Source organism: Wolffia australiana, chromosome 3 (genome assembly GCF_029677425.1).
Source record: "Wolffia australiana isolate 7733 chromosome 3, ASM2967742v1".
Lineage (NCBI taxonomy): Eukaryota > Viridiplantae > Streptophyta > Magnoliopsida > Alismatales > Araceae > Wolffia > Wolffia australiana.
Window position 1 is genome coordinate 6,059,172 of NC_135837.1, and position 18,475 is coordinate 6,077,646.

General features: G+C 40.3%; 2 protein-coding genes and 2 long non-coding RNA genes across 8 annotated transcripts in view; 2 read left to right on the plus strand and 2 right to left on the minus strand.

Moving 5' to 3' along the window:
- Positions 1–633: 633 nt before the first annotated feature.
- PPC4 (phosphoenolpyruvate carboxylase 4) lies at positions 634–13,369 on the minus strand. 2 transcript variants are annotated; one of them, XM_078572277.1, is made up of 20 exons: positions 12,905–13,367; positions 10,827–10,990; positions 9,219–9,333; positions 8,846–8,923; positions 8,688–8,756; positions 8,523–8,601; positions 8,358–8,434; positions 8,169–8,264; positions 7,465–7,603; positions 6,917–7,036; positions 6,304–6,353; positions 5,953–6,216; positions 5,744–5,869; positions 5,164–5,265; positions 4,868–5,014; positions 4,383–4,481; positions 3,756–3,844; positions 3,148–3,274; positions 2,753–2,959; positions 634–1,823 (listed from the first exon to the last, which is right to left on the minus strand). In XM_078572277.1, the coding sequence occupies exons 1-20, from the start codon at positions 13,058–13,060 to the stop codon at positions 1,017–1,019; spliced, it is 3,111 nt and encodes a 1,036-aa protein (XP_078428403.1). In that variant the 5' UTR covers positions 13,061–13,367; the 3' UTR covers positions 634–1,016. The 2 variants fall into 2 exon arrangements, with proteins under 2 accessions (XP_078428403.1, XP_078428402.1); XM_078572276.1 differs by having other exon boundaries at positions 5,953–6,353; positions 12,905–13,369.
- On the plus strand, positions 1,028–9,367 carry LOC144700765 (uncharacterized). Of its 2 annotated transcripts, XR_013580846.1 has the most exons (4): positions 1,028–1,148; positions 6,489–6,544; positions 8,873–8,985; positions 9,229–9,367. It is a non-coding gene; the product is annotated as an uncharacterized LOC144700765 (long non-coding RNA). The 2 variants fall into 2 exon arrangements; XR_013580847.1 differs by lacking the exon at positions 6,489–6,544 and having other exon boundaries at positions 1,029–1,148.
- On the plus strand, positions 2,870–3,315 carry LOC144700767 (uncharacterized). Its single transcript, XR_013580848.1, has 2 exons — positions 2,870–3,002; positions 3,087–3,315. It is a non-coding gene; the product is annotated as an uncharacterized LOC144700767 (long non-coding RNA).
- A 3,922-nt stretch (positions 13,370–17,291) lies between the features above and the next one.
- The window catches only part of LOC144700768 (Transducin/WD40 repeat-like superfamily protein), a 36,669-nt gene continuing 35,485 nt past the window's right edge, over positions 17,292–18,475 (minus strand). For all 3 annotated transcript variants that reach the window (XM_078572278.1, XM_078572279.1, XM_078572280.1), the window contains 3 exons: positions 18,248–18,294; positions 17,957–18,149; positions 17,292–17,856 (listed from right to left, as the gene is read on the minus strand). In XM_078572278.1, coding sequence (XP_078428404.1) covers positions 17,585–17,856; positions 17,957–18,149; positions 18,248–18,294 — 512 coding nt within the window. In that variant the 3' untranslated portion in view covers positions 17,292–17,584. The remainder of the gene's footprint in view (positions 17,857–17,956; positions 18,150–18,247; positions 18,295–18,475) is intronic.

The window sequence follows — 18,475 nt, forward strand, 5'->3', positions numbered from 1 at the left end:
GAACTGACATGGGAATATATCATGCGTATGGTATAGGAATGGTTGGTGACCAGGATCTATGCCGGAAACAACACAAAAAATAAGGTTATAATTAAGGGTTTCCTGCTTAAACGGTGTCATTAGCAACTGTTTCTGTAAAATAAATTCTGCATAGCCTCCTGATTCTTCGAGAGGTCAGTTCAATCAGAAACTATAAGTTTATCTTGTGTGAAAAAAGTAGGTTAAACAAGGGAAAGGAAATGTGAGGGAAGTAATATGAGAAACAGTGTTACCTAAAAACAAGGACCTGCTAACATCTATTTCTGAAAGTTTGAGGGAGGGAACATAGTATAACAGAATAGAAGATTTGTATAAAATATAAGTTATGAAATAAGGATAACTAAAGAGAGACAATACTTTTCCAACTACAAAAAAATGAAAATCAAGTAATATTGTCCAAATTATTTTACCAAGTTCTTTGCATGCAAGAACTTTTTTGAGTGTTCAAAAAAGTACCCGCTGTCTAATCTAGACATTAGACATCCGGTAGAAGGATCTTTGTGTATTTGCTGCTAACAAGCCTTGATGATTAAAAAAGATTTGGGGTCTACTTAGTGCATAAATAATTCATTACTGATGTTTCTCAAAATGATGTAACCACAGACAAATCTTTATGATCTTGTATGATTGTTTAACCATGGACAAATCATAGATGACCGACAAGAGTTTGATATTTGACTATACCCTAAGTCATCTTAAGAACATCAAGTGGATGAGGGACTAAATGTACATGGTAACAGATGACAAACAAATTCTATGAGCAAGTCGATACATAATAAGAAGAAGAAGAAGAGACGGCGAGACAGAGAGACGGAGAGACGCAGAGACGAAGAGACGGAGAGACGGAGAGACGCAGAGACGAAGAGACGAAGAGACGGAGAGACGGAACAAACGATGATGATGATGATGATGATGATAATAATAATAATAATAATAATAATAATAATAAGAAGAAGAAGACGAAGACAGCGGCTTCATCAGCCGGTGTTCCTCATGCCGGCGGCGACGCCATTGATGGTGACGAGCAGCGCGTCTCGCAGGCGGCGATTCTCCCGGTCGCGGCGGAGGCGGCGGAGGATCTCGACCTGCAGCAAGTTCAACGGATTGAGGTAGGGCAACCTCCCCTCGATGAGCTTCCTCAAGCTCCGCTTCCCCTCCAGCACAACCCTCTCCTGCCCGCTCGCCCCCATCACCCTCTCCTTGGCCATCGCAAACTCCCCCCTCAGCCTCTCCCCCATCTCCGCCATCCCCTCCTCCTCCGTTGCCACCAGCCCCCTCTCGTACCGCCGCGCGATCGCCATGTCCGCCTTCCCCAGAACCATCTCGATCAGGTCGATCACCCCCCGGAAGAAGGGCCACTCCCTGTACATGGCCGCCAGCTCCGCCTCCGAGGCCGACCCCAGGCCCGCGCCCACGCCGAGCCAGGCCGGCAGGGCGGACCGCGCCTGGGTCCAGGCGAAGGTCCAGGGGATGGCGCGGAGGTGGCCGATCTCCGTGGGGGGGCTGCCCAGGTTGAGGAAGGCGAGCTCGGCGTGGGGCGTGGCTTGGTGGAAGTAGGCGGGGAAGGCGGGGTTGTCGAAGACGGTGGATCTGTACATGGCGCAGCTGGCGGAGGAGATGGTCTCCATGATCGTCCGCCATTGCTGCTGCCGGGGCGGTGGCGGAGGCTTGATCGTCGCCAGCAGGACCGCCGTGGTGTAGATCTCGAGCTGCCGGACTGCCGTCTTCGGCAGCCCGAACTTGGCCTGCACCATCTCCCCTTGCTCCGTCGATCGTAGCGTCCCCTGCACTAAGATTTACGGTTTAGGTTTTACGGTTTAGGGTTCTCGGTAAAACGTGTTTGGGGTTTAGGGTTTCGGGTGTAAAGCATGTTTAGGGTTTATGGTAAAGCATGCTTAGGGTTTGAGGTTTAGGGTTTTCGGTGAAGTATGTAAAAGGTTTTAGGTAAAGCATGTTTAGGGTTTAGATTTTATAATGTAAAAGGTTTTAGGTAAAGCATGTTTAGGGTTTTCGGTAAAGCATGTAAATGGTTTTAGGTAAAGCATGTTTAGGGTTTAGAGTTTAGCATGTAAAAGGTTTTAGGTAAAGCATGTTTAGGGTTTTCGGTAAAGCATGTAAAAGGTTTTAGGTAAAGCATGTTTATGGTTTAGAATTTAGGGTTTTGGGTAAAGCATATTTAGGGTTTTGGGTAAATCACGTATAGGGCTTAGGGTTAAACATGTCTAGGGTGTAGGGTAAAGCATGTTTAAGATTTAGGGTGAAACATGTTCATGATTTAGGGTTTAAGGTTTAGCATGTTTAGGGTTCAGAATAAAGCATGTTTAGGGTTTAAGGTTTATGGTAAATCTATTTTGGGTTTAGGGTAGAGAATGTGTAGGGTTTAGGGTAAAGCATGTTTAGGGTAAAAGGTAAAAACATGTTTAGGGTTTACGGTAAAGCATGTCTAGGGTAAAACATACTGAGGGTTTAGGGTAAAAGGTAAAGCATGTCTAGGGTAAAGCATACTGAGGGTTTAGGGTAAAGGGTAAAAACATGTTTAGGGTTTAGGATTTAGGGTCACACACCATGACATGTTTAGGGTTTAGGGTAAAGGGTTTAGGGTCATGCACCATGACATGTTTAGGGTTTAGGGTTTAGGGTAAAGGGTTTAGGGTCACGTACCATGACATGTTTAGGGTTTAGGGTTTAGGGTTTAGGGTTTAGGGTCACGCACCATGACAGTGCCTGGCGGCTGGGATTGGATAGCGAGGTAGGTGGGGCCGCCACCCCGGCCGATGCTTCCGCCGCGACCATGGAACAGGGTGATCTTTATCCCGAATTCTTTGCAGACCGCAGCGATGTTTTCCTGCGCCTTGTACAGCTCCCACGCCGCAGTCAATCTGCCGGCGTCCTTGCCCGAGTCCGAGTACCCCACCATCACCTACTTCCCCGCAATAGAGATAATCATTAGGGAAGAAGATACCGTAAGATTACTAGTAACTGCTTACCAACTGCGCTAAAGCCTATATCTACTACTAATAATGACACTACTTTTCATCTTTAAGCAGGATGTTGTGCTTCAACAGATTCGGCACTATTTATACCTCTTTGAGATGATGCTATTTATACCTCTTGGTGGCCGTTGTGGTTCTTGATTATGTGATTCCTGTACCATTCGATGGAAAGGAGTTTCCTAATGACCGATCCAGCCGCACGCAGATCTTGAACGGTCTCAAACAGAGGAACAACCCTCAGCCTGTAATCGAGAAGAAATGCCAGTTAATTTGATTAGTTTTATTGAAAGTCATGTTTCTCGACGAGGAAGAAAGATGGAATGATGACCCAGAAATTATCGTCATCCTCTTCCAAAAATTATCATCATCCTCATCATCATTGTCATCCTAGTTGTGGACCAATGATGATGACAATGATGAGTAATAATAATCCTCTCATCATCTTTTCTTAAAAAAAAACCATCCTCTTATTATCTTTGACAAGGATGAGAAGGCCGAAAACAATAGTCATGTCATCAGCAGACTGGTGAGAAGGGAAGAGGCAGAAGTGAGAAGCTCGACATTGAGGCAAACCCAACACAGGGGCCTCTTCGTCATTGTCATGCTATTGTGGATGAAAGACAAGGATGATGACGTATTGACATCGATGTCAATATCATCATGGAAAACAAACCCTACCCAATGGCTTCTTCAGATGAGAAACAAGAAATAATGGGATCTTACGTTGTCCCAGGACAAGGCCTCCCGAGTTCTCCACTAACTGATAGTCGTGCATCTTTTTGCAGCAGCTCCACAGCCAGTATGTCACTTGCCTGTGGGTCAAGGAAATGGTCGCAATAATTATTCGTGATGATTATAATGATGCTGATTTCATTGCATGATGGTAAAAAAGATGGCCATAGTCTGTGGCTATAATGAAAATGAGTATCAATGATCTTGATAATGATGATCATAATGATTCTGGCGCTGTCTGGTTACATCGTAATCTGAAGCGCTTTGAGATCACTGAGCTGCGATGTTTTTTTTTTTTTAAGAAAAAAAGAAGATCACCCAAGAACGGTGATTGACCTCACTGAGCTGTGAAGTTATTTCTGCCAAAGATAGTCTTGTGATGATCATGGATGATGATGGCAATGATATCTGGTCAAAGTATGCTCTCAAACAAGAATCTTCATAAATTATCATTACTCATTCTAAATCAACTTTTCCCAAATATGCCCCCGTTCTATGGTGCTGATAACGACTAATGACGGAGATGACGATTATGACCATATTTGGTAGCATGATGACGATGATGGTAATAGACATAAAGATGATGGTAGCGGAAGAATGTTTTTTCATGTTCCCTACATTGGAGGCCATGGAGATCACATAAGCACCGAGTGAGTCAGTCCCAAGCTCAGCAGCTATGAGAAAAGTGTCAAGCACCTCCTTGATGTCAGGGGAAACCTACAGAGAAGTAATAACCACTTCCAATCATCAACCACAGAAAAATAAAATGTTTTTTCATGTTCTCTTCATATTTTTTCATGAAAACTATAAATCTTAATTTTTTTCATAATAGAAAACTAGTGTCTTCTCCAGATGATGACGAAAGTCGTCATCACCATCCAAAACCCGTCATCACGATCATCTGCAGCTTGAGTGACGATGATGATTTCATCAATACAATTACCTTCCTGATCGCAGACTAATGATGGTGATGGTGATGATGACACATGAGACAAAGTCGTCAACATCATCATACCTGTGAGCGAGAGATGACAAGGATGATAGTTTCATCATCATCCTCTTGTCATTGTCATCCTACTAGAAGAACATTCTTGTAGACAAACCTCAATGGATGGTGGCACCAGAGGCCTCTTCCCCTTGAGTTCCCTGGTCAAAAACTCCAACTTCTTTTCTTCATCCCACTCGCTGTAGACCCCCATATCCAAATAGCTCGTAATGGCATCTAAAGTATCAGCATGCCGCCCAGATTCCTAAAGAGTTGAGCCCACAAAATGGGAATAATTCACATTGTGTAGACAAATATGAAAAAATAGAAACGAAAATAAAAATATAAGCAAATTACACACTCCCCCTTGATGAGAGGGAGAGTTAATGCCTGATATGGAAAGGATTCACTTGCCTGGCGGAGGTCTAGTTTCATCAGAATCATACCAAAAGTGGCGACTCTGCGGATCAAATCTGCCAGGCGCCCGTCTGCCAGTGCCCCAGACCCACAAGATTGCTGCATGAAAAGAACACCATCACCACCCCATTCTTTTTTAATTGGTGACACCCGGATCTTTATAATTTTTGATTATATGTTTTAAGTTTGTCCAGAGAAACTACTGTTCAGAGATCCTGTCCTAATGATCTGATCAAAATCGGATCAATTTCATGGATCCATTGTTTTCAGCTTTAAACTGAATCCACTAATTTTGATGAAGGCTGGGGATATTTTTTTAATTTGGCTTGACTTCACTTTATTTTCAGCTTTATTTTTTATCTATCAAATCCATTGAGCGATTGATGGACCAATGAATCAAGATAGATCGACAAAAAACCTTTTTCATCCCATCTAATAGATCTTTCCATCAATCAGAATCCTGTCTAACCTTGCAAGAAATGAGCTTTACCATCCAATCGTGCCATGATAAGGTACATCCTGATCTTAAAATCAATTTTGATATCTCCTTTGAGTAGAAAGAAAATGCATGCCTTACCAGGGATTCATAGCAAAGAAGGAGCGGCTTCAGAAGCTGCTCTGCAGTTTCGTAATACTCGCATGGATCTTGATCACAGGGAAGATCCTCGAGCATGAGCTCTACTCTCCTTCGAGTCATGGTCAACTGAGATAGAGTTTTCACTTTAGTTGACTTCATGCTTTAATAGTGTAGGAGTTGACCATAAACAGAAGTTGACTTCTTCTGACCTTGTCTTTGACATGGCCCAGAACAACTCTGTAGGGAGGGATTCCAGGGCGTTGCGGTTGACTAGGTTCTAGAAGCTTCTGGAAGCTGAACCTGCCGATTTCTGATTCTGCATAGAGTCTTCGCTGAGCGAGCTGCTGGGCGGAGTTGAAAGAAGGATTCTTGGGAATTGTGCTGGGCTTATTGAGCTGATGATATGGCTTTACGCGCCTCTCATCAGAAAAAATTCCATTTCCAAAGGCTTGCATCCCCTTGGAACCATCATTCTGGCCAAATTGTAGACTTTCAAAGCTTGAGCAGCTGGAATAAATCAACAGCATATTATGAACAAAGGGTAGAATTTGGGGACCCACCTGAAGATTCTTGCTTCCTGGGAGTTCCCGCCTGGGATACTGAGATTCTCCTGGGTTTCATAATAATGTTATCAGAAGAAAAGAGAAAAATAAAATATGCATGTACAGCATATGTACCGATATTTCTAGTTTCATCGACATTTATTCATATTGATCTCAAGAATTATTTTTCACATGGCTTTCAGATGAAGGGTTGCTGAGTTTTTACAGTTTGTTCTTAAAGAAAATAAATTTATTCATGGTGAGTTTGATAGTCTTAATAGGATTTGTTCCTTTTAATTTTGAGAATTTTTCTCATTTTGAATCTAGGTGAAGTGAGGCTGGCAAAGATTTATGCATGCCAATCTGCACTCTCTATTGATCTTGCTCTAGAATTTCCCACATTTGCTGAAGAAAATTAAAGGCTGTTCGTTTTACGGTGCTTTTTATTCGTAGGAAAATCAATTTCTTGAAAGAAAGAAGTGCTTTTCAATTATGAGATTCCTCTCTGTATTGAATAATGTGCTCGGATAACTGAATCATTTTTTTTCCAATTTATTTTTCAGAAATAAACACTTATTCATACTTGCAAAAAAAGATTAAATCATTAATCACCTTTTGAGTGAGAAATTACCTGCGCAAGAAGGCAAATCAGCACCGGTGGGTAGTTGAGTTGGCAGGGTAGACAATGTTCCATTATTACAGCTCTTTGTTTGACTCCAATTCTCGCCCTGGCCAGAATTTTTGGGAGACTCTGAAATCAATGAGCATAATATTAATATAAGAAAGAAAATCAGTAGAAATGCAATTATATCATACATTGGTCAGAGGAAAACAGATTTTATTAATTTTTGAACCGATTTTATTTTGCCAGGGGTAAAAATACTTTTAAAGATACTAAAAAGATGAAAACTGGCCTGCGAATCCCGACATCAAAATTTGTAGCGACTTAAATGTTTCTGCTTCCTCAATGAATATCATAACATTTAGGATATTTATAATCTGGAATATTTTCTTTACCCCATTGATTATCAAAATGCAGAAGGTAGAATAATATTCTTGATTCTCTTGTTGGATTTAATTTTTTTTCTGACATGGAAATGAATGCAAATATTACATGGTTTGTGAAGTCAAATAATTCGAGTATATATTTCTCAAGGAAAAATCAAGAGAGACGAAAACCTTGAAGAATCTCATCAGCCAGCCTTTCCAAATCAGTGCTGCATCTGTTCATGGACAACTCAAATCTCAGGTTGTCCACTTCCCGAATGTACAAATCAATAGCCATCCATCTCGATAGAAGTGCAACATCTTTTGTCACCTACAAAAAAATTATTCAACCATAAATAAATAAAAATTTAAAAATATTTCTGATTCCTAATTGTGTAAGGCTAGCAGAAATATCATATGGAGACATCACACAGACATACTGATATAGTCCTTCAAAGGACTTATCAATGAGTAAGCCTCAGGCTGGAAAAACGATAGATACTTGGATAGTCATAGGATTATAATTACCCCTTGTAAAGACATTTAAAAAACAGGAGATGAATGATTATTGAGGTTCTTCTTGGGGGCTGTATTCTGTGTTAGGGCAAGCGTTTCCGTATTTGGAGATTCTTGAAGCTTAGGTCGTTCTTTCTTCTCATCTTATTCTTCTTCTCTCTTCATTCTTGATCCTCGATAGATCACCATGGGCCATCATCTATCACATACCATTCAGATATTGCAAAAAAGATAGATAGTGACATAGATAGAGATGTAAATGGAGTGGGAGATGGTAATAATTTGATAATAATTTGATGCAATCATCTATTAGAGGGAATGCTGGCATCATTAAAGGACTTTTGGACAAAACATCCAAGCATAAATATTTAAAGAACCACCTTATGGGTCACATTTGGGTTTCCATCTCTGTCTCCTCCCATCCAAGAGCCAAATCTGATTGGTGTGGCAGTCAGAGGAAGCGGTTTGCCTGTGTGCTGGAAAATAACAAACTAGATCATGCTCAAAATCTCTTAACAGGTTAATTTAATATTGAAATATCTTTACTAATTGGATGATTAATGATAAACCTTCCTCAGGGCTGCACTGACGCGGCGCAAGTAATGAGGTACTGCTGTCCACAGAGATTGTTCCACTATATGCAGTCCTAAAGAAGTAGAAGTGTATCAAATTATTTATGCAAAACAGTTAAATAATGAATACATCGTTAAAATGGAATTTTTATGTGAATATACCTGCTCTGGCCTCATCAACTGGAGTAGGTGTGTGACGCCTTAGTTCATCTGTTTGCCAAAGTGCAGTTATCTCTCGAACCTGATTCAGAGAAAAGCAGAAAACATTAATAACACATTGTATGGATAATTATACAGTTTCTTGGACCTTTTTTTCCTAATCTGTACCAGATCTTCGATCACCATCTCTCTATCTTCACTTGTGAGATCGGGCCTCTCGTTGAACTCCAGAAGATGCTGCATTTATTTCAGAATATTGTCTCTTAAATATGATTATTTCATTTTTGATGAGTCATAGATGAAAAATCGTTAAAAAAGTGTCCAACCGCAATTCTGATATGCTTGTACTGCAGGGTGCGTCTGTTTATTTGTGTTGGATGAGCAGTGAGTACGATTTCAACGACCTGAAAAATTAAAAACAAGTTATCACTGGGAGCATTCTGGGGTCTTAAAAGTATATCACAAGGTATATACATTCTCGTTTTTTTAGATCATGTAACCAGTTTGTATACGGTTAAATTGTATAGAAATATATATAGTTTCCATTTTTCAAAAAATCATGGAACTAGTTTGCAGATGCTTAAGATTATCACAGAAAATATAAGATTTTCATTTTTCTTGGAATCATAGAACATGTTTGCATACAGTCAAATTTATAAACAAATGTATGGAGTTTTTATTTTTCTGAGATCATAGAACCTGGTTGCAGACGGTTTCATGGAGGACCTCCGGAAGAACTCCACCTTGGATCAACTTGTCAAATATGTCGTCGCATGATTTAGTTAAAGGCACATTTTTCCGTACCTTTCTGACGCTGGTTTCAGAAATACGTTTTAAGACAAAGACAGAAAAAAAGATTAGATATCTACAATAGAAGCTCAAAAAATATTTCAGAAGTCTGACTAACTCATAAATTTTAAAAAAATTTAGAGTATCTGATTCATGAATCATGCCTTCGTTTGAAATCTTCCAGTAAAAAACCAGCATAAAATAGAGTTAATCTCACTCTAAGTCGAATTTGCATAATTCATTTGCCGTGTTATGAGGGGAAAATCGATCTAAATGATTCCCTTCAATGCACCGAGTTTCTTTTATGATTTATGAGCTCGGCATGAAATTATCTATCCATTGAAAGTAAAAAGATTGTTAGATAGAGAGTAGATGAATAACGAATAATTTCCAACACCAATCTGTAGGTCTGTCAAATTCATATAAATTTTGAGTGTTTCAGATTATCTGATTCAGGAATCAGGAGTTCTTTTGAATTTATTAAAAAATAATCATATGTTTTCACTACTCATTCTCAACCAGTTTTCCCAATATTTTCCCTGTTTTATGAGAAAATCAATCCATGTAATTCCCTAAAATTACATATTTATTCGATTAATAAGAAACTAAATGATTCTTGAGGTGAATTAAGAGATGTGAGTAATATAAGACACGAAATCACATAAATGTTTTAAAAATTTAGACGCCTATGTAATAAAGCATACACGCCCGTAAACTGGAAATCAGAGTGATAAGTTAAAAAATAAGAAATATAGATAGAGTCTATGATAGAAAATCATATTTTTAAGCACCCGCCGAATAAATTTTTATACAGAGAAATGCCATGATTCTTAAGTTGAAATAAGAGAGATAAGCCAAAAAATAATATAAACCATATAGAATTACCGTAATCTTTTGCAACTTAGGAAACCCACGAAAACAAGCATAAAAATTTAAATAATGAGAAATTACAAGATTCTTCAGTTGAATTGAGAGAGCTTTGTTTCTAAAAAAATAAAGAACGGATAGAAACTTTGATACTAAATCATACTTTGATACTAAAAAAGTAAGTCAGTTTGCGAACTGAGAGATTCCTTGATGCTGTCGTTTAACTAAGAGATGTATGTTGAAAAAATAAGTAAAACGGATATAGAATCTATGAACGAAATCATGGAAATATTTTAAAACTTTGGACACCCAAAAAAAATCATATAAATCGCATACTGATAAATTCCATGATTCCTGTGTTGAATTAAGAGGGATATATTATATAAAACTATAAATCGGATATACCCTTCTGTTCGAATCCATAAAAATCATCTAAAACCTAAAAAAACCCACTAAAATAAAACATAACTGACAGATTCCGAGATTATTGAGATGGATTCAAAGAAATGAGTTTAAAAAACTCATTTATCTCTATTTATCTCTCTCTCTCTATCTCCCTATCTCTCTCTATAATAATAGTCCATGATAATTGGGATGAAATCAAACAAATGAGTTTAGAAAACATATAAAATTAAAGAATCTTAATGTTACCTGTGGTGGGTTTCAGCAATTCCCATGAGATTGAGGTGGTGGCTGAAAGCTCTGGCCAAAGTCAACGCCTCATCCAAGGTCATATTTGATATGTCAGAAGCCAGTTTGTTCTCAAGAATCTCAGCCACGTCTTCAAGGCCAGACATTCTCATGTTGACGGCGCTCTAGAGAGATGAATGATGAGAGAGAGAAAGAGAGAAGGGAGTTTGAGGGTGAACAGAGTTTGGAGGAGTAAGAATTAGGATATCATTCAACCATTAGAAGAAAATGATCTATGGAGAGGATTGTAGATGGAGAGATGTATCTAGAGATGGGTATTGAGAGAGAAACCAAATGATGTTATAGAGAGAGACATAGAGGCAGAAGGATTGATAGAGAGAAAGAGATGGATAGAGGGAGAGAGAGTGAGAAGAAAAGAGTTTTTTTTTTTTTTGAACTATAGAAGAAAAGAGTTATAGGGAGAGATAGAGGGACATAGAGATTGAAAGAGAAAGATCCATAGATAGAGATAAATTGAGTTATAGATAAATTGATAGATAGAGGGACAGAATGAGAGAGACATTGAGTTAAAGATAGAGACAGAGAGAGGAAGAAAATAGACAAATTGATGGAGATATAAACATAATTATAGATAGAGATAAGGAGACAGTGATTATAAAGAGAGAGAGGGCCAGAGAGAAATAAAGTTCTAGAGAGAGACAGAGAGACAGTGAGAGCTCCAAACAAAGAGAGAAATGGAGTTATAAACAGAGATAGAGAAACAAGCGACAGAATGAGTGAGAGAAATAGAGTTATCTAGAGAGATAGAGACACACAGACTTATGGAGAGAGAGCCAGTGATAGAAAATGAAGTTCTCAAGAGAGAGTCAGATATTAATAGAGAGAAGAATAGAGTTCTACAGAGATAGAGATATAAAGAATTAAAGAAAGTGAAAGAGGCGTATAGATTAATAGAAGAGCCAGAGAAAGAGAGAGAAGTACAATTATAGAGAGATATAGAGACAAAGATATAGACAGAAAAAGAAAGAGTTACAGAGAGGTGGAGAGATAGAGAGACAGAAAGATGGATAAAGAGAAAAGAGTTACAGAAGGTTGGAGAGATAGGGAGACAGAGATTGATGAAGAGATAAATAGAGTTCCAGAGAGGTGGAGAGATAGGGAGATTGATTGAGAAAGAAATAAAGTTATAGAGAGGGAGAGAGAGACAGAGAGGCAGATATATTGATAGAGAGAAAAATAGGGTACTGAGAGGTGTAGAGACAGAGATTGATAGAGAGAGAAATAGAATTATAGAGATACAGAGATATTGATAGGGAAAGAAATCAAGTTACAGAGAGACAAAGAGATTGATAGAGAGAAATAAAGAGGTAGAGGGACAGAGATTGATAGAGAGAGAAATAGAATTACAGAGATATTGATAGAGAAAGAAATTAAGTTACAGAGAGATTGATAGAGAGATAAATAGTTACAGAGAGGTAAAGAGGAAGAGAGATAAAGAGACACGGAGAGAAAGAGGGAGAGGGAGAGGGTGAGAGTGAGGGAGAGAGAGCGTAAGAGAGAGAGGATGAGAGAGGGAGAAAGAGAGACAGAGGGAGCGTGAAAGAGAGAAAGAGAGAGAGGGAGAAAAAGAGAGAGAGACAGAGAGAGAGACGGAGAGAGAGAGACAGAGAGTAAGAGGAGGGACAGAGGGAGAGATAGGGTGAAAGAGAGAGAGAGAGAGGAAGAGACAGAAGGAGAAACAGAAGGAGAGAGAGAGAGAGATAGAGATAGATAGAGAGAGAGAGAGATAGAGATAGAGAGAGAGAGAGAGAGAGATAGAGAGAGAGATAGAGATAGATAGATAGATAGATAGAGAGAGAGAGATAGAGAGAGAGAGAGAGAGAGAGAGAGAGAGAGAGAGAGAGAGAGAGAGAGAGAGAGAGAGAGAGAGAGAGAGAGAGAGAGAGAGATAGAGAGAGAGAGAGAGAGAGAGAGAGAGAGAGAGAGAGAGAGAGAGAGAGAGAGAGAGAGAGAGAGAGAGAGAGAGAGAGAGAGAGAGAGAGAGAGAGAGAGAGAGAGAGAGAGAGAGTATGTGGAACCTGGGCAAGCGTGCGCTTGCGTTCAATGGCATCCATGGCTTCAGGGCCGAGCTCTCGCAGGAGAACATCGTTGAGGAGGCTGCCGAGCAGGCTGCAGTCGTCCTCGAAAGCCCGGAATGATATTTCCTCCGCTATGTCGTCTGTCGTGTCCGTCATCTCTCTCCTTCCAACGACTGAGATAGAGAGAGAAAGAGAGCAAGAGAGAGAACGAGAAAGAGAAAGATATGGACTATGAAGTAGCCTGCGCTGGTGCAAAGCGAAGAGAGAAATTAGAAGGTCGGTGGTCTGCAAGGTTCAAGGAATGGCCAAGAGAGAGAGAGAAAGGAGAGAAGAGAAGAGAAGAGGAGAGATGAACAGAGGAGAGAGAGAGAAACTGTGAAGAAGTCTTCTTGCTACGCGTGTCATGGGGAAATAACTGCAGGGATAAAGAGAGAAAAACAGGAGCTGTAACGAGAGAGAGCGAGAGAGAGATATTAGATGGTGTGGTCTGCAAGGTTTGAAGAGTGGCCGGGAGAGAGAGAGAGAGAGAGAGAGAGAGAGAGAGAGAGAGAGAGAGAGAGAGAGAGAGAGAGAGAGAGAGAGAGAGAGAGAGAGAAGAAGTCTTCTTGCTACGCGTGTCATGAGCAAATATTGCAGGGACAAAGAGAGAGAAAGAGAACTGTAAAGAAGTCTTCTCGCTACGTGTATCATGAATCATGAGGACGGCGATAGAGAGAGAGAGTGAGAGAGACGGAGAAAGACAACGACAGAGAGAGACAAAGCCAGAGACAGAGAAAGACAGAGGAGAGAGAAAATATTCACGAGTAGATAAACGCCAAGTGAGCGCGCTCATGCGTCTGAATTAAATGGGAAGCTCGAGAATCTTGAATCTTGATCCAAACATGCTTTGAGAGTTTACCCAACTGGTATCCGTCCATCATCCGGTATCTGACAACCGATATCTGATATCTGATATCCACCTCTGTAGGGGTGGACGAATACGGGTACTGGATACCGTATGCGGAGGGACGGGATGGATACCGGATGCTGGATAACAGCAGAGGGTGAGAGAGAATGAGAGAGAGATAGAATCAGAATGTAAAATAAAATGAGAATTATAGAGTCAGGGAGAATGAGAGGGAGAGAAGAGAAGAGAGAGGGAGAAGTAGAGAGTTATAGAGGGTGGCAGAGAACGAGGGCGAGAGATGGAAATGTAAGTCGAAAAAACCAGCAGAGGGCGAGAGATGGAGATTTTGAGAGAATGGGAGAGTGAAATATGGAGAATTTAAGAGATTGGAAGAAGAGAGAGTGGGAATTAGAGATCATGAGAGAATGGGAGAGTGAAATATGGAGAATTTAAGAGATTGGAAGAAGAGAGAGTGGGAATTAGAGATCATGAGAGAATGGGAGGAGAGAGTTAAATATGGAGAATTTAAGAGATTGGGAGAAGAGAGAGTGAGAGTTGGAGAATTTAAGAGATTGGGAGAAGAGAGATTGAGAATTGGAGAAGAGAGTTAGAGAGAAAAAGAGATTGAATTAAGAGATGTGAAGAGAGATTGCAATTTAGAGAATTTGAGACTTCAGAGGGAGATTAAAGAATTTGAGATGGAGAATAAGAGGTTGAGACTTGAGAAGAGCGGGTTAATCTCACGTATTGCAAGAAGTTGCATAATCCTAATGAAAAAATGACAACTATGAAGTATGAAGATCACGATTTACTTATATTCATTTGAAGAGAAAGATAAGAAGACATACCGCTGTAGCCACCGCCGCCATCTGTCGCCGCCGTCTGCCGTCCACCTCTGTCGTCCTCCGCCGTCTGCCGTCCACCGTCCTGCTTCGTCTGAGGTCTGACCGTGTATTTTCGATTCAAAAGTTTGAATCGAAAATACACGATGAACCTATCAAAATAGGTTAAATCTGATATGGATATCGGTTTTCGATATCCACATCCGATATCCAGTATCGTCATCTGTCCCCTTGAGATGGAGACGGATGCCGACATCGGGACGGATATCGGTATCGGATATCGACACTGTAGCAACCGATATCCGATACCGATATCCGATATCCGGATATCAAAAAAAACGGATCCCGAAAATTGCCTTTCCGGTATCCGATACAGCATCCGTCCCGATACCGGCATCCGGTACCGGTATCAGGACGAGCGAACAGCATTGCTCTCTCTTTCTCTCAGCTCTTTCCCTCTCTTCCTTCTCTTTCTCTCTCCTCTTCTTCTCTCTGCTCTCCACTCTTCTCTTCCTTTCTGTTATCTCTCCTATCTGCTCTCTGTTCTCTCTCTTCTCCTTCTCTCTGCTCTCTCTCTCTCTCTCTCTCACTCTTCTCCCCCTCTCTGTTCTCTCTCTTCTCCTTCTCTCTGATCTCTCTCACTCTTTTCTCCCTTTCTGTTCTCTCTCTTCTCCTCCTCTCTGTTCTCTCTCTTCTCTTTTCTCCCTTTCTGTTCTCTCTCTTCTCCTCCTCTCTGTTCTCTCTCTTCTCTTTTCTCCCTTTCTGTTCTCTCTCTTCTCCTCCTCTCTGTTCTCTCTCTTCTCTTTTCTCCCTTTCTGTTCTCTCTCTTCTCCTCCTCTCTGTTATCTCTCTTCTCTTTTCTCCCTTTCTGTTCTCTCTCTTCTCCTCTCTGCTCTCTCTCACTCTTTTCTCCCTTTCTGTTCTCTCTCTTCTCGTCCTCTCTGTTATCTCTCTTCTCTTTTCTCCCTTTCTGTTCTCTCTCTTCTCGTCCTCTCTGTTATCTCTCTTCACTTTTCTCCCTTTCTGTTCTCTCTCTTCTCCTTCTCTCTGCTCTCTCTCACTCTTTTCTCCCTTTCTGTTCTCTCTCTTCTCCTTCTCTCTGCTCTCTCTCACTCTTTTCTCCCTTTCTGTTCTCTCTCTTCTCCTTCTCTCTGCTCTCTCTCACTCTTTTCTTTCTTTCCGTTCTCTCTCTTCTCTCCCTCTCTGTTCTCTCTCACTCTTTTCTCTCTTTCTGTTCTCTCTCTTCTCCCCCTCTCTGTTCTCTCTCTTATCTTTCTCTCTGCTCTCTCTCACTCTTTTCTCCCTTTCTGTTCTCTCTCTTCTACTTCTCTCTGCTGTCTCTTCTCTCTCTTCTCCTTCTATTTGCTCTTTCTTCTCTCACTTCTCCTTCTCTCTGCTCTCTCTCACTCTTCTCTCCCTCTCTGTTCTCTCCCCTTCTCTCTGCTCTCTCTTCCCCCACTTCTCTCTGCTCTCTCTCACTCTTCTCTCCCTCTCTGTTCTCTCTCCTCTCTGCTCTCTCTTACTCTTTTCTCCCTCTCTGTTCTCTCTCCTCTCTGCTCTCTCTATTCTCCTTCTCTCTGCTCTCTCACTCTTCCCTCACTCTTCTCCCTCTCTCAATTCTCTCTCACTCTTCTTCCCCTCTTTGTTCTCTCTATTCTCCTTCTCTCTGCTCTCTCTCACTCTTCTCCCCCTCTCTGTTCTCTCGCTTCTTCTCTCTGCTCTCTCTCACTCTTCTCCCCCTCTCTGTTCTCTCGCTTCTTCTCTCTGCTCTCTCTCACTCTTCTCCCCCTTTCTGTTCTCTCACTTCTCCTTCTCTCTGCTCTCTCTTCCCTCTCTTTCTCTCTCCGCATTGAATCATTTCAGAAGGGTTTGTTTTAAGTTAATAAAAAGTATACTTCACTTTCGAGCACTGAAATCAGAGGGCAACTCACCCATTTATTTTAAATACTCGACCCACAATTATAGGTATTTAACAAATTCAGAATATTGTGGACAACCATTATAATTTTGAAGTTGAAAAAGCCAATCACCGACAACTGCAATAAACCATTCTATTCCAAAGTTTTGTGCCGATAAAATATACATGACTCATCACGTAAAATATAATCAGCTTTCGAATTAGTATTGACCGAACTTATGAAGATTTATAATATTTCCCTCTACAGTTTTAAAAAAGACAAATAAAATATTGCCTGAATATTCTTGTGTTTGACCATTGCGATTGCAGTCCCGTTTAATTTATTATGAAATCATAAAGTACAGGAATATTTCGTACGTTTCCTCCGTTTCTTTTAATTCATTTTCAATTGACGAATTAAAGAATATGATCCATGTTATATTCTTATTTGGTCTGTAAGAATCTCCAACTTGCTCTCTTGAATTTCGGTTAGAGGAACCCTTTTTCATATTTAAAACAAAATTAAACCAATTTACAAACATTGACCCTTTCCTCCAAGGATGCCATAAGCCGTGGTTAAAATAGAAAATTATATGAACCGGTATTTAAGAATGATCTGCGACCTTTATCCTAGTTTAAAATGAACCTAAATCATGGTTCCAAACAATGTATATGTATTTGAGACGGATTATAGTTTTTTCTTTGTTATTTAAACATAATTCCGTGCAACATCATTTCCTTTCTGTCCCTTTCAAATCAACAAGAGAAATCTCAAAGTTCTGTCACTTATTAGACAATCATTCATAGGAAAATAAGGCCAAGAGTTGGTTGAAGAAAAAACACCATTCTAAGGGCAACAAATTTATTTGTTTTACATTGCTGGTATCACTCTCATTGATGCCATTATTCTAAAATGAATAATCATAATGATTGAATGATCCCCTGGGACAGATAAGATGCTTCCTTCATCTTTTTCCCATCTCCCAGAGAAGAAATATAATCTAACCCACAACCCATAAATTAAGAGATAACTACTTTTCCAAAAATAAGCTTACTTAGGGGTGTTGAAGATCGATCAACTGACAACGGATGATCCCAGCCGCCCCCCCAGAGCAAAGCCACCGCTCACTTCCGGGGTTCGTGTTCCACCTTACTCTGTGCATCGCTACAATCTTTGGAGGAAAAGCTAAGAAATCTTCATCATTCTCTTGTTCATCTGCGGCGACAATGGCGTCCTGGCTCTTATTTGGAGCCTTCTTAGATGATATTCTTCTCTTTTCTGGGGGATCTAATACAGGGCTCTTGAGATCATCTCCAAACTCTTCTTCTGAAAGATAGACACCAAAAATTCTTTGCATGAACTTTTATATAGGTAATGCATTAATTATAAGATGGGTCAGAGACGTTTCTGGCTATAAAGATTTTACCTTTTTTAGAAATTTGGAATTTTGAGTGTGGTGGGACACCGCGGGGGCGGCGGGGTAGATCAGGAATTGCAGTATTTGGGAGAGGAGTTCTCACAGTGAGGTCATGAGGCTCAGCTTCCTGGTGGAGGGTCCCACATAGATAATGAGGCAAGCGATAGCGTGACTTGTCCTTGTCCACAGATTTTTCCGTCATCTGAGAAATTTGAAGAATTTAATAATAAGTTTAATAAGTACATTCAATAATGAGACAGATGAATCTGGTATTTGAGAGAACTGGGGCTGAGGTATAACCTGAAAGCAGAAGGTGGACCCGTCTGCACAGCAGTAGGCGGCCACCGCTGGAAACCAAGAGGAAAGAAAGATGTCAATCAACACAATCAACAACCAAAAAAATAATTAATTAAAACACTTTTAAGTACATAAATAAGTTGGGAATGAATTCTCAGATCATGCTCTTATCTACAGTTTGGCCATTAAATTGAGCAAACATGCTTAACTCTTGATATTAATTGTAAAAAA

Coding starts and splice junctions, on each gene's coding strand:
- PPC4 (XM_078572276.1), bottom strand. CDS start 13,060: ATGACGGACACGACAGACGACATAGCGGAGGAAATATCATTCCGGGCT. Junction 5,266..5,743: donor TTCTTTGCTATGAATCCCTG/GTAAGGCATGCA, acceptor CTTTTCATGCAG/CAATCTTGTGGGTCTGGGGC. Junction 1,824..2,752: donor AGCCGCCAGGCACTGTCATG/GTGCGTGACCCT, acceptor ATCTTAGTGCAG/GGGACGCTACGATCGACGGA.